This window comes from Adiantum capillus-veneris, chromosome 16, assembly GCF_014529385.1.
Source record: "Adiantum capillus-veneris isolate H3 chromosome 16, ASM1452938v2, whole genome shotgun sequence".
In the NCBI taxonomy this organism is placed as follows: domain Eukaryota; kingdom Viridiplantae; phylum Streptophyta; class Polypodiopsida; order Polypodiales; family Pteridaceae; genus Adiantum; species Adiantum capillus-veneris.
Window position 1 is genome coordinate 113514016 of NC_140946.1, and position 13611 is coordinate 113527626.

At 42.7% G+C, this 13611-nt stretch overlaps 1 protein-coding gene across 2 annotated transcripts in view; it reads left to right on the forward strand.

Annotated features, from left to right (window-relative positions):
- Nucleotides 1–2948: 2948 nt before the first annotated feature.
- Nucleotides 2949–13611, forward strand: part of LOC147439673 (uncharacterized) — a 34782-nt gene continuing 24119 nt past the window's right edge. Inside the window, exons 1-2 of one of the 2 annotated variants that reach the window (XR_015184627.1) lie at nt 2949–3853; nt 6070–6857. Coding sequence is in view for 1 of the 2 variants with exons in the window: in XM_086485493.1 (XP_086341619.1) it covers nt 3049–3853; nt 6070–6713 (1449 nt within the window). In the remaining variant the exon portion in view is untranslated. Of the gene's footprint in view, nt 3854–6069; nt 7135–13611 lie in introns of those variants that run through there. The other variant, XM_086485493.1, reaches the window with a different exon arrangement.

Here is a 13611-nt window from a genome sequence, read left to right on the forward strand (position 1 = left end):
TTTAAATTTGAAACACCTAAACACTTGCAAACAATTGGGCATAACCATCAAAGATTTTCGGTAGTGTTCTTGATAAATGTCATGTTCCATAAGCAAGGCTCTACAACATCCACAAGTTCACCTTCCCAGTCATGCACCGGCTTGAGGAAAGCATCCACATGGTCCACAAGATGTTCATTACACCTTTTCTCTTCTATCTTCACATATCTTTGCAAATGACGTTGACATGTGAGCATCTGGTTGTGAAGCCGATTCTTTACTTTGGTCGACAATATCAATATAGAAAGAAGCCAATCACTATTGGCTGGCTATTTAATGGCAAAAATTTTATTACACCTTTGAATCCAAATATGCCATAATCATTAAGCATGAATAACATTCTAAAGGGTGGTTGTGAAGCCCATAAAATTACCGAGAAGAGTCAACTACCATGTTAAGTTTTTACATCTAATGTTTGCAAAGTGACTTTGAATTTGTAAATCCTACTTATTAGTTTTACAAAAAATAAATAAATTCAAAATATATTCTCTTGCATAGTTGCACCATTGGCATATCCCATTCCCAATTCCTATCCCTTGAGCTTTATCCCTCGTCCACGTGCTTTGTGGAGGATAAGTTAGAGAAGGGACTAACCCATAGCATGGCGAATTTCCAAGGCTATTGTTGTCTGTCCCTATCTAGGCCCCATTTTTTGTTTAGCTTGAAGTGAAGAGAATTTTTTACAGAGAATACATGTACATCACTACCCTTCCATTGGAGCATATTCAATGGTGATTTACTACATGAGTGTGACTTGAATTGAGCCGTTTATTGCAAAGCAATCATGACACACTAGTTTAGAATAGGTTCACATTGCACAAGAATTTCCCGTTTTCCCATTGCAAGGACCAATGAGTCTAGTTGCCCATGCAAGTGTGGTTCACAATTAGTCTTGTCCACCTACCAACAAACCTGAATTGGCATGGATGGTGACTCATGGAACACCCCCTTCAAAAGTATTCTCCCCTAGTAAGCCCATCCATTTAGTGGGACAAAGTGATTCAAATAATCAACAACATCGGCTTTCTGAACAGCATGAGTAGTTCCAAGGTGTGAGTGCAAACAATGTGTTGGTTACCTTTAGAAAGGCTCTCACTATTTAAGCATAAAAGAGTGCTAGCTTAGTTGATAGAGCAAGAGCCTCTTGAGTCCAGGTCTTGGGTTCAAACCTCCTTATCTTGTGTGACATGTAGCCCTTAGGGGTTGTTCCCCAAGTCTATACGATGGGTTGGCCAAGTTTATCTGGCTCAGCTACTCCAGCTCACAGAGTCAAGTGTGTGAGTTGTAATTTCAAGTTGTAAGTATTTCTCTTTAAAAAAAAAAAACATACCCCCTTAATGCTTGCACCTATTGGCAGACTCAATGCAGTGACTCCCTTAAGACATGGCACTTGCCACACTTTCTACTTAAGGTAAGTTCAGATTGGAAGGGAGGAAGAAAAACACCCTTCTACCACTTCCAGACGGAACAAAGGGGAGCTCAGCTCTTTTGCTACCCTAGTATTCACACCAGGCAAGCAATAGCCATATGTGCTCCCTGTTCTTGCATGGTAATGTGCCATAGGCCGGAGAAGAAATGTGTCAGGGTGGAAGTGCTCAGGAGTGAGGGTTGGGGGGTTGGAAGAGAAACAGGGAAGGGTGGAAGAGAAAAAGCTTTTCTCTTCCTTGACGTGGCTGCCCCGTCACCACCTCCCTATGTGAACAGGCCCCAAGGCAGGGACATAAACGATTTTTGATTGGCTTGCAACAAAAGCACCCTCTTCCTACACGCACTGCGAACCTTAGAGGGCGTTCAAACCGCACAAAAAATGCAACATGTGACCGGCGTGGCGAAGGATTATTTGCTCAAAAGTTTGTGCGCGTTCTTTCGGACCTATGAAGTAGCGGGTGGTCTCAACCCCCCAGAACAGAGACAAGGAGCCCCTGACCGCAACACTTTTAGAGTGCCGGTTGCAAAGAAGCATCGATCTCTAAGTAGAGTCATAGGAGCTAGCCACAAAGGTATACTTGATTTGATGCCTGACTGTTCTCAGATTACAACATGAAGTGCTGCACACACAGTGTGAACATCGCGGTGGAAAAAAATCTTTGATGCCTCTGTGCAGTCTAAACGAAGCCTTAGATCCCCCCCCCCCCCCTTTGCACTATAGAACAAGGGGTAGTAAATGAAGCTAAAGAGCGGTGGGATCAACGACGGAGAAACTCGGGCACAAAACCAGAGGCGTACGCAGACGCTGGATGTTGAAAAGCAAACAAGGTCATGAAAAGTAAAGAAGGAGATGGGGGGAGTAAACATGAACTAACTTTTATAACAATGCGAACTCACAATGGTTTCAACAAACCACACGCACTTGCGTGATTAGCTCGTTGAGCTTCCATGTGAGGCCGTGGTTTCAAATCCTTGATTGCGGACCAACCGTTGACTTTTTTCAGGCATATCCCCACCTTGAGATTTGTCCACTTCAACCCCCACCACCCTCAGGACTATATGGCACGGGCATGGGATCTATGGTGAGAGCATCGAGCGCCATAGATCTTGTCGGCACCACAAAAAGCAATCTCGGGTATAGTACCCGAGATCATTTTCGTGACGCCGACTCACACTTGGTATAAGAGTAATCTCGGTCCCACATCACAAAAAACACGCGGGTGCTCGTGAATAAGGCATGGGAGTCTCAAAGGTGAGGTCAGGGGCTCGAGGCCTTGGTACGAAGTAATCTTGGGTACCCGATATTACTTTGCCATGATCTACGGCTCTCCTACTTCCCACCGTAGATCCCACCCCCTCAATGCCCGTGTCACTTAGTTCCCTGGTCCCACCACCGATCCCACCGCCTTGGGGTCATTAAGACCCGTATTATATAGTGCTGAGTTACCCCCCTCTTCCCCTTTTTCACACACACACGAAAGACAATTTGAGCTTTCTTCGTAACTTTTGAATGGGGGCCCTTATGCTTGGGCAGTTGAAAGATCAAGACGCACCCAACGTCACAAGAGAGTACCTCTCGCCATGGCTATGAATTCTGCTGCTGCAGCAGCAATAACGGCGGTGGCAGCCAAGAAGCCTTCTCCAGAGGAGCAATCAGAGAATATAACCGCGATTTCGAATGCTAGCCCCAATCCTAATCTTAACCCTAGCACGAGACCTTCCCGATGGAGTGATGCGCCCCCAAGCAATGATGCCAATCCTACTGTCGAGCCTCCTCAGAAAAAGGTAAAGAATGATGTGTCCTCTGTTCCCGGTGCAGGTGAGGGGGTAGCCGGCGTGAATGAAACCCCTCCAGGCTTGATGTACATGCAAATTGCATCAGCAACGTCAGCTGCTCCAAGCTTCGCGGGATCTTTGGACCAAGCAACCACTGGTTTTACTGCACTGCAGCAAAACACTAATTATCAAAGCTATGGATCTCAGTATCAAACTCTTCCTCCTGTTCATGGCAGCTTCGCCCCAGGCTCAGCAAAGGGCACAGGAGCCCTCTTTTACAAAACAAAGCTATGCACAAAATTCAAGATTGGGGCCTGCACTTTCAATGAGCGATGCCACTTTGCACATGGTGTTGAGGATCTTCGCAAGCCGCCACCTCTCTGGGAAACAATGGCTGCTGCTGGCTCTGGGACCACAGGGACACCTGGAGGATCATTCATGAGGCCCAAAACCAGGCCTTGCAGGTACTTTGCAGAGGGGAATTGTCCGTACAATGAGCGTTGCAATTTTTTGCATGGGAATGAGGACCCACAAAGAATGCAGGGACCAACTTATGGTGCTTCTGGTCCTTATGCTCCCTCTGGAATGCAGCAATCAGTTATTACACCAGGTAAATTCACTGAAGCTTTTTAGTTGTTTGTGATTTCTAACGATCCCTTTGCATGCATGGGTTCCGTACAATATGTTCTTGAGCTGCGTTGATAATTTGGATAAATACTTCTATGCATTATTAAGATTACAATAGGCGATGCCACTATTGATGTCAAATGTACATATGCTGTAGCCTGTTATCCTACAGTTGAAGCATATTTTGTTGGGGAGTGGGAAATTTTTATTAATTTATATTGGAACTAACATTATGCTATGCATATTGCGTTGGGTAGTGTCACGCAGCGTCACCACGAAACGTGGAGTTTTGGCGTGAAATGTTTCAGCCCCGAAACGTTTCACTCCGAAACGTGGAGTTTTGGTGTGAAACATTTCAGCTGGTAGGAAGAAAAATATGAAACGTTGCCCCAAAACGCACATATATTAAAGTTGAGGGAAGGCAGGAAGCTAGAAGCCAGTGAAAGAACTAGCAAATCCTTCCAATTTGGAGTTTTGACGAGTTGACACTTTGTACTTTGTAGTGTGCATTATGGGACGTGTGGGCACACACAGAGGTACTCCTATTGTGTGTGTGCATGCATGCTAAGGTACTAAACCTTCTCTTGATATGTGTGTGTGTGACCCCAGGTCATAGTAGCCATGGAATTTTGAAACGGGAAGTTTTTGAACAGTTTTAGAGGTTTCAAGAATTTTTGTCAGTGTCTGAAAAGTTTTCCTCCAGGTTTTGTAAAAAATTTCAAGATATATGTTGACATACAAAGATGAAACTCATGGCTTACTTGAAACTTGACATTTCACATTAGAATAGATGGGAGGAACACTAGCAATTTTTTTTTCTTCAAAGAAATGTGAGTTTCGGAAAGGTGAGGTTTCAAAACATTTGTTCGATTAATTTTATCAAAGAAATGGGTTTCTCGGTAAAAGGTGTGTGTGAGAGATAGACAGATAGAGAGAGTGTATGCGAGACAGAGAGAGAGGAAAAACAACAAATCCTTTTTTCAGACGTTTCAACCCACGTTTCAGTTGGGGCATTTCACCCCCTTCTGAAACGTTTCAAGCATTTCGTTGTTTTTGTCCTGTCGAAAGGCGTTTCATGATGGTGACACTGGTACTAGTGTGAAGATTTTATATGTATACTGACACTCACATTATGCTATGCTTAGTGCGAGTGTGAGGAAAACATAACCACAAAGGTGCATGTTTATTATTGTGTAAAGTTTGCACTATCCCCTTTGGTAGTGTCCTAGATTCCCTAAACTTTCACGCCTCAACAAGTGCAGACCTGCATAAGCTATCTACCTACCTCGTTGCACACTACATTTGATTGTTCATTGCTTAGAAAGGTAATAAAGTGTCATAAGTTTCTCGTAAGTGTCTGTGTTTCTCTTTGGTACAAGAAAGTGCAGTTTGTACAAATTTCATAAATCACATCTCGACTAACTAAAATTGTGCACAATCTGAGGGAATCGAGAGTTTGCTCAGTGCTGGTGTTGAGCAGAGCTAAGTAGCTGGTTCAGTTTTCACATATCATGTCTGCCGCCCCTTGAAGGGGCCCTTATTAAGGACACAGCACATGATCTTGCCTGTTGCTATTTTACATGAAAGTGTCCAGTCAATGCTGTACATTTCTCTGTGCTCTTGTTAACCACTGACCTCGGTAGCCTAGGACTTGAATTTCTGATGGTAAGATCACTTGCAACTGGAGTTTATCTTGCTAACAAGCATATTGACCATGTGCCATTCGAACTTTGAGAATAAGTTTTTTGCACTGAATGTTAATGTTGCTGACCATTCCAGAATCTAAGAAGGGAATACAGTTAAAATGCAGAAGTTTATGATGTATGAAATGAATAGAGTGAGCCTCTGTTTGTTTACCAAAGCACAATGGCCCACCAAGAAGCTTCTACCTACCCTTTTTGATTGCTAACTTTTTCTAAAATACAGAGTACAATGGGCTTCTTGAAATGGATTGTGCATTAAAGGTTGCTTGTGTTGAGACCAATAATATTGAGGTAATTTTGGGAGGAAGGTCGTTTTTTTTGAACTGGTTATATGTCTTGAGCACATTTTCTTGACGGGCTACCTGTTTGCGTTCGTAAAATTTGGCAGACAAAGCGCTTTTGACATGCAAGCTAACTGTTGCTACTGTTTCAGTTCTGTGGACATGCAAGTTACTGTTGCTACTAATTTTTTCTTCTTGGAATTGGTTGTATACAGCACAACCTCAAGCATACAGTGGAGTTTCGACCTATCCTAATGGCTCGAGTGTTTCTAATAGCCATCAATATGCCAGTCCAAACCAGGGGTATACAACAGCAACCCAATATGCAAATCCAACTACGGTACCTTCCACTCTACCTGCGCCGTATGGGACTCAGACTGACTATTCATCATCAGGATCTGTGGCACCAAACATGACCCCATATGGTAGTACGCCAGCTACTACAAATCAAATTAATCCTTATCCGAGTGCACAGGAAGGCACAAATGGGGCATCTGCAAATTATAACTCTTGGAATGGTCCTGGCATCTCTTCTAATCCTACTCCTGCGTATATGCAGACAAACCAACAGATGACTAATCAAGGGTACCAGACTGCATCTTGGATGCATAATTATGCTGCAGGTGCCTATCCTAAAGTGGAAAGTTCAACTGTGATGCCTCAGTATTCTCAAGACCAAGCACAACACAATCAGGCTGTGAGCTCAGCACCCTATGTGCAGGGTGCATCTCAACAGACGATGCATTCAGATGCAAGCCATTATCAGAATACATACAGTGGGGCTGTCTATCAAAACCAGCAAGCAGATTATACTGCAAGATACAACATGGCAGAGGCTTGGGGTGGACAAACACAGTAGTACTTGTCTGACAATGAGTGATACTTTCTTTTGTTGCGGCTATTTGTGCGATGGCTTTTGGAATGGGAGCATCTGTTTAGCAATGCCGATTTGCAAAAGTGGCTTCCTCTTTTCCAGTCCTTCAAAAGCCGATTTGCTGTCCAAGTAAGTTGATTCTTGTATGTCAAGCGGCCAAATTTCTTAAGTGATTTTCAAGCAACAGCTTGTGCTGCTCCATTTTATGTATGTTCATTGTGCAGGGGAACCGATACTATTTTAGCACTGAATTAGTTATAGTTCTGCGAAGACCCAGTTAACAGTTTGCACTTATTTAGTTGCAGGTACTGTAGTGTCGTAGAAACTTGTGTTTCCAAGCTGTATTTGTAATAATGACCATGTGAAATTTTGTTTCTGTCGACGTAGTAAAATATAGACTTCTTTCTGCTTTTGTGAAATAGTTAGATAAATTTAGATTGTTTTTAACCTTTCTTTTTGAACCCAGCATCTGCTTGAAAGGTTTGAATAAATCCACATGATTGCCAGGGTGTTGGACAGAGACCATTACATTTGTCATAGAACCTTCACCACAGTTTGAGTAACTTTTACAGCTGCAAAAGAAGGGGCAGAGGCCCATGGGGTGCAATGCTACAGGGAACCATGTGTTGATTGTGTCATGGATACCAGCCCAGACATAATCTTCAGTCGTGGATATACCCTATCAACTACCTAAAATCGTTTGAATTCTTTCTATCTTATGCTTCTTTTAATGCTAGGTTTCATTATGCCTGAGCTTGCCCTGCGTCTCTAGAGTTCAGTAGGAAGATCTTTGTATTGATTTATGCTCGTGTATGTGTGAGCGTAAATGGGTCACAAGCATAAATGGGTCACTGGTGGGCACTGTTGACATTAGTGGGCATGTGGTTAGTACTAGGCATGGCGGAGGTGATGGTTATATTGTCTTTCGAATGACTATTGTGGGTGTCATGTGCACATGCGTTGTGTGCCACGTGTACATGCTACATCGATGTCCATAGCTAATCCTGTGTCTAGTAGAGTCATAGAGCCTAGGCGATTATGTGCCAGCAATTGTGTCAGTTTGCGTGTAGGACCTACATGCTCAACCAATCCATGAGATTAGGTTTTCCAATTTTGGAACCCTCTTGCAATACGGTTGGCACATGTGTTTGACGGGTGTTGTTACACTGCGGTGGGCATCCAGCAACACTAGCATGCAGATAATGGCTAGGAGAATATGTCGGGTTCACGTTCCCATGTCAAATGTATCACTGGTTAGTGAGATACGGCTGAAACAATGCCACAAACTCACATGTGCACATTGCATTTACCAGATGGTAAACCCACTTACTTGATGGCAAATGACTACAAGATTCAAGGTGACATTACTGTAAGTCCGGAGCAAGGTCATGACAATTTTTGGTAAAAATTTGAGAGGTTCTTTGGGTTCTTTTCTTGAGTGATGATATTGAATATTGCCAAAGAGCTTTGATACCTATGTATTCAGTAGCGGAAGTGATTTATGTTATAACTCAGGATGAGTGCCCAATGCGTACTCAAAGTTCCTTTACTTCACGAGAGAGTTCCTATTATTTTGTGAGAGAGATGTGCAATAGACTAGAGAGACAAGAGTGATACTGTGAGTGAAGGTTCTTTGAGTGAAGAGAGAGAAGACTCCATCGGATGGGCCCTGGGGTTCCAAACCCCCCCTCCAAGGGCCCCCCTCTCTATTGCTAGAGAGGTATTTGCTTTAGATTGCACAAATGCTGATACAATGGTCCTAGATGTTAAGATGCTGATGGGATCTTGCTACTAATGTTTGGATTTGCGAGGCTAAGGGCTGAAAATGCAAAACGCTAGTGTATCAACTTGGGATCTGCAACTTGACGAACTCGAGGGTGCTGATCATGGGCTGAAATCTGAGAACCTTGGTAAGGATGACGGCTGAATTCTGAAATTGCTGTGCTTGGGCTGAAATTTGCTAATGCTAGGGCTGGGTTACTGTCGCCAAACTGATATAGGTACATGCTGAAAAAACGCTGGTGAAGGTTTCAACATTGTGGTGGCTTAAGTGCGAGGTTCTTTAAATATTACGTGGACAGATTTGTGGTGAAATTTGCATCAATCTATCTATTGGTTAATTGCCCTTTCTTCCTTTGCCCCTTCCCCCATCTCATGACGTGGCGTTTCTTGTTTCTTCCATTTCAAAAAAATTCCGTTTCCGTTTTCGTTTTCGTTTTTGTGTCCCATTTCCCATGACTATGGTGTTTTGTCTTTCATGTGTTATGTCAAATGTCCGCCTGTGTGAAGACTTATGGTCAAATAAAGCTTGCTGTTTTCTGCACTTCAATAAATTTATGGACCTTAGGATCCTTGAAGAGCTATCATATGGCATATGCACTCATCGGATTGGGAAACCCACTAAGTCAAGTCAAGATCTTGATTAGACATGTTGATAAATGTAGATAGATTGCCATTAACGTGTCATTGGTGTGAATTATCAATTGCTTTTGGTACGAGTATACATGGGTGCTACCAAAGAAGGGTACCATATGGAGTTGTGGGCTTGATGTGAAGTTCATAGACAATGAAGCGTTTGTTTTGGTGAGTTGATTCCACTTGTTTGATGTCCGTAAACTCATGTGTTGTATGGTTATCCAACCGAAACTGATTGACAACTTTCTTTTTTTTTGCATCACAGTTGTTAGCATGAGTTTCGTATGGGTGAAATAGTGTGGTAAGGTGTTAGTCTATGTCATAGGGATGAGCTTGATGCATTGGTATAAGGTCGAAGACTCTCTTGTATGTCGTGTGTGCACCCAAAAATAGTGAACAACTGTCTTGCACGTAAGTAAAAAGTCATGGCGTATGGTTGGTCAAAGTGATAGGGTTGTTTTGTATCATGATTAAGGCTAGAAGATGATGTTATATGATGCATAAAACTTCTAAAGGATAGGTGTGGATGCCTCATATGCATGCGTGCATTGCTTTCCATTCTTTTAGGTCAAAACTAGCTCTATGTGGTAGAAGGATGAGGTGTGGTTGTGGTGTATCAATTATATTCTATGTAGTTAAAAGCTTTTAAGTTGGTGATCTAAGCTTATGTTTAGTCGTTGGTCGGACTCTCTTGTATGAATAAAAATTCCCTCTTTAAGGGAGTTGCAAATAGCAAGTACAATTAAAGCTCCAAGTGTGGAAGTTGGTTTCAGAGATGGTTTATGGTTTATGGACGAGGGCTAAAGTTCCCTTATGAATATGATTATGGTTATGGTTGTGGTAGCTAGTGTGACTCTTGGATTATTTTTCTTTGCAATGGTTGTGCCGTAGAACTGTTGTCGAAATTTTTGCAGCCATGCTACATACTATAGTGGTTTGCAAGATGGTTGTGCATCACCGAGAGTAAGGTGGAGTGCTCACACATGTGATGAGAATTGGATTATGGCTTATGTTTTGAATTTGGATCATGCAGCGGCTTTGATGGATTATGTCAGATGTGTAAGGGTAGAGGTCGTCCTACTGTAGTTTTGGCTTTTTTGGCAGGAGGTTGCCGTGGAGCCTTATCTTCTTTATTCGGGCATACATTGCACGTGTTCTTGTCTAGAAACATCGGCGTTCTTGTTGTAGAGTTTTTTGTTGGCGAAGAGTCAAATGAGGTCTTGCAGGTTGAGGTGAATTTTTGCGAGAATCGGGGGATTTATGCGTTGTTGTCGATGATCGTGAGTGTCTGCCGGTTGATCATCCGTAACAAATTTCAATTTTGCTTCTATAAGTTTGTAGCTGACCGTAACTTTGTCTATAAGTCCTTGTATTGTTGAAACTTGCTTGGACAAACAATATTCGTGCAGAGGTGATGGCAGTCCATTGGTATAGTGTTCATGGTGGTCCTTTAAGATGAGCAACTTAAAGAAAGACACGGAAGATAGATATGGAGGAACTTCTGGTTGTAATCTTCCATGGTTTCCGTGGCCAACATTTTCAAGTTACCCATTCTTCTAGAAGCTGCACTTCAAATAGGAATGTCATGTAACTCTGGGTAAAAATATTCTTGAAAGCTTTCAAGTCCTTGGAGCTTGAGGCTTGGTAGCTATAGAACTCCACCACTGCATAGTATTATCCTTGAGAAAAGCGATGGTTGGAGAGATCTTTGATTCTTCAGTATAGTTCTCCACGGCATAAATATTGTCGAACTGCTACAAGATCTGTAAGCTTTCTTCCTATCTTTCACTTTCGAAATTAAAAAATTCAACCATCCTTGAAGTCCTTGGGCTGATGCGGTGCAAGTCCGGGATGTGGATGATAGGTTAGGCATACAGGATCCAACCTCGTGGCAACAATGATGGCAAAGGCGATTGCATCGGGTAGAAGTAGATGGTTGCACCTTATTCCTGAAAATTCTCCAGATCGGAATAGTAGAGTGTGTAGGTTGTAGAGAGAAGGTACTTGAGCTTTCTGGTGTGGGGGAAGAGAAAACTTGAGGCAACAAAGGTAATTTTTCCGATTTTGTGCTTCTTTTTGTGCTAATTTTTTCGATTTAATGCTTCTTTTAGTGCTAGGCTTCATTATGGATGAGTTTGCCCTTGATCTCCGGAGTCATGATAGAAACTCAGCATGCTGAACTTGTGTGTTGATGTATGCTCATGTGTGTGCGTGTGGTGTGTGTTGTGTTGGGGAGCCTATGTTAGTACCTAGTTCTACACCCACTATTGGGCATTGACGACGTTAGTGGGGATGTCGTGGTATTTAGTCAATACTATGGAGCTGATGGTTATATTGTCTTGTGGGTGACTACCATGGGTCTATACCTTGCACTTTCCTTCAAGGGTGAATCTGGGCTTATCCTGGATTCATCTAGGTATACTTGTGCTTTTTGGTGTGGGGGAAGAGAACTTGAGGCGACATAGGTCACGACATGTAGTTCAGAAACTGTTGAAACCTTTGCAAAATTAGAGGTTCTATTGAGGGTGCCTTGAGTGTGTGTCGTTCGTCGAGGAGAAATTGTAGATATTATGTAGAATCTAGAAGCACCATCTTGTCCTTGTTTGTTCATAACAGGATGGCACTACGTGCCAATTGAAAGAACATACTAGAAAAGGCTTTTGGCACTTCAAAAGAGAGAGAAGAGAAAAAGAAGATAATTTTAACGTCGTAGGAAACTATCCTAAGAGACCTTAAAGATCCATACGTCGAGGAGAATTGAACTCAAGAAAGAGGAAATGGCATAACCTATAAACGTGGTCAACTTTACAGAGAGCCCGAGAAGAAAAGAGAACACAGATGCGTTCAACGACTAGATCATCACTGTGCACACGATGACCGATGTCACAAGACGGGCACCACGTGTCAATAGAAAAGAACAGACTGAACAGACTTTTAGCACTTCCATAGCAATTGAATTTTGAGAGAGATGACACGCAACACAGAGTGGCGGAATTCCACCCCAGAGAGTATTGGCCCCAAACCTTGGCGCCCCTTTCAGTATTTCTTTATATTGCATCAACACAGTACAAGCCGGTGCTCCACGCTCTGCACCTTTTCTAAGAAGTGTCTGCGCGTGCCACAAGAGCTCCCGCACGCAATGGGACAATTCCCCTGTAAATTGGACGAGTTTTCACGCAAGAAAACTCTCCAAATTCGCAATCTTTCGCGATGCAACTATGCGTACCTGTGGGGGATTAGCAATTAGCTAATCTGGTACCTAATCAGAAGGCTCTTGCCTTGGCAAACGTGCATAAAACTCCTAGAACTGTACATGATCAACTGAGAAGCCCAACTAGTGGGGCACGGCATTACGATATGTGCAAAGGAGAGAGAGATGTACGAGAGCAAATCATCGCGCTACATGAGACAAAGGAGAAGACAATCTTTTCATTAAAGCTGTGAATGTGCACCCATTACTCACACACACTGTAGGTCACTTGTAAAAATCAGCTCACATTTTTGGGTGTCCCCTCTTGGGACGAGAGTCTGTAGAGTGTATGTTGGCTTGCAGGTTGCTCTCCTACTGCCATGTGTCCAGTTTGCTCCTTTTGGTTTAATTCCTAGTACCCACCAACTTATAAAATTATAAGTGACTTGCTGAGTGGCCTAAATTCTCTTATGGCGCACACAAGCTTCCATATTCATTAGAATTCAGTGCTAACTAGCTTGACCAGTCCCAGATCGACCGACCTAGATTCCCGATGTGAGAAACCCGTTCGGTTGCATTCGTTTCACACTGGCCATGCAATGTCCACTTGCATCTTTTCAAGGGTTTCGGGAAAAACAAATAAAAATAAATATGTAGTACATATTTAAAGAAGGCAACACGAAAAATACACCTCCTGGTGACATACCCCACCCTTGAAATACTGTAAGCGACCTCGCTTGCATGCCAATAATACATGCTGATATCTTTTGATATCACATATATTCTGTGATGGGAATCAAAGATTTACATGCTTGCAGAAATGTAGCGTTGGACGATTAGACCATCCCACAAACCTAGCTACCACACATATATCAAGCATAGAAGTCTTTTTGGTGTACTCTCAATCACAAACTTCTCTAGCCAAATTCTGTATGGAAAGAGTAGATACAATTGCTAAATTACTCCTTTGAGCATCATGAACCATGCTCTCACCCGGCTCCAAAGAGCTACATCAAGTCACTGTAAGTTTTTCTGAAAGGCTTCAAGATATGGTTGCAATAGGTGAGGTGAATCAACCAATTCAGACTCTTCTATCCATTTAGCATCCAAAGATGGATAGTTCTTGAACTTAACCAAATAATGTCTTGCAACCTTTCCTCTAACCTTCCTTCCCTTATGTGCCAATAATTGTTCAGGAACAAGAATCTCATCCAATTCTTCCACTTTGGCATGTTCCTCATCAAGCATATTCTCTAGCACATCACCAACAAAGAGCCT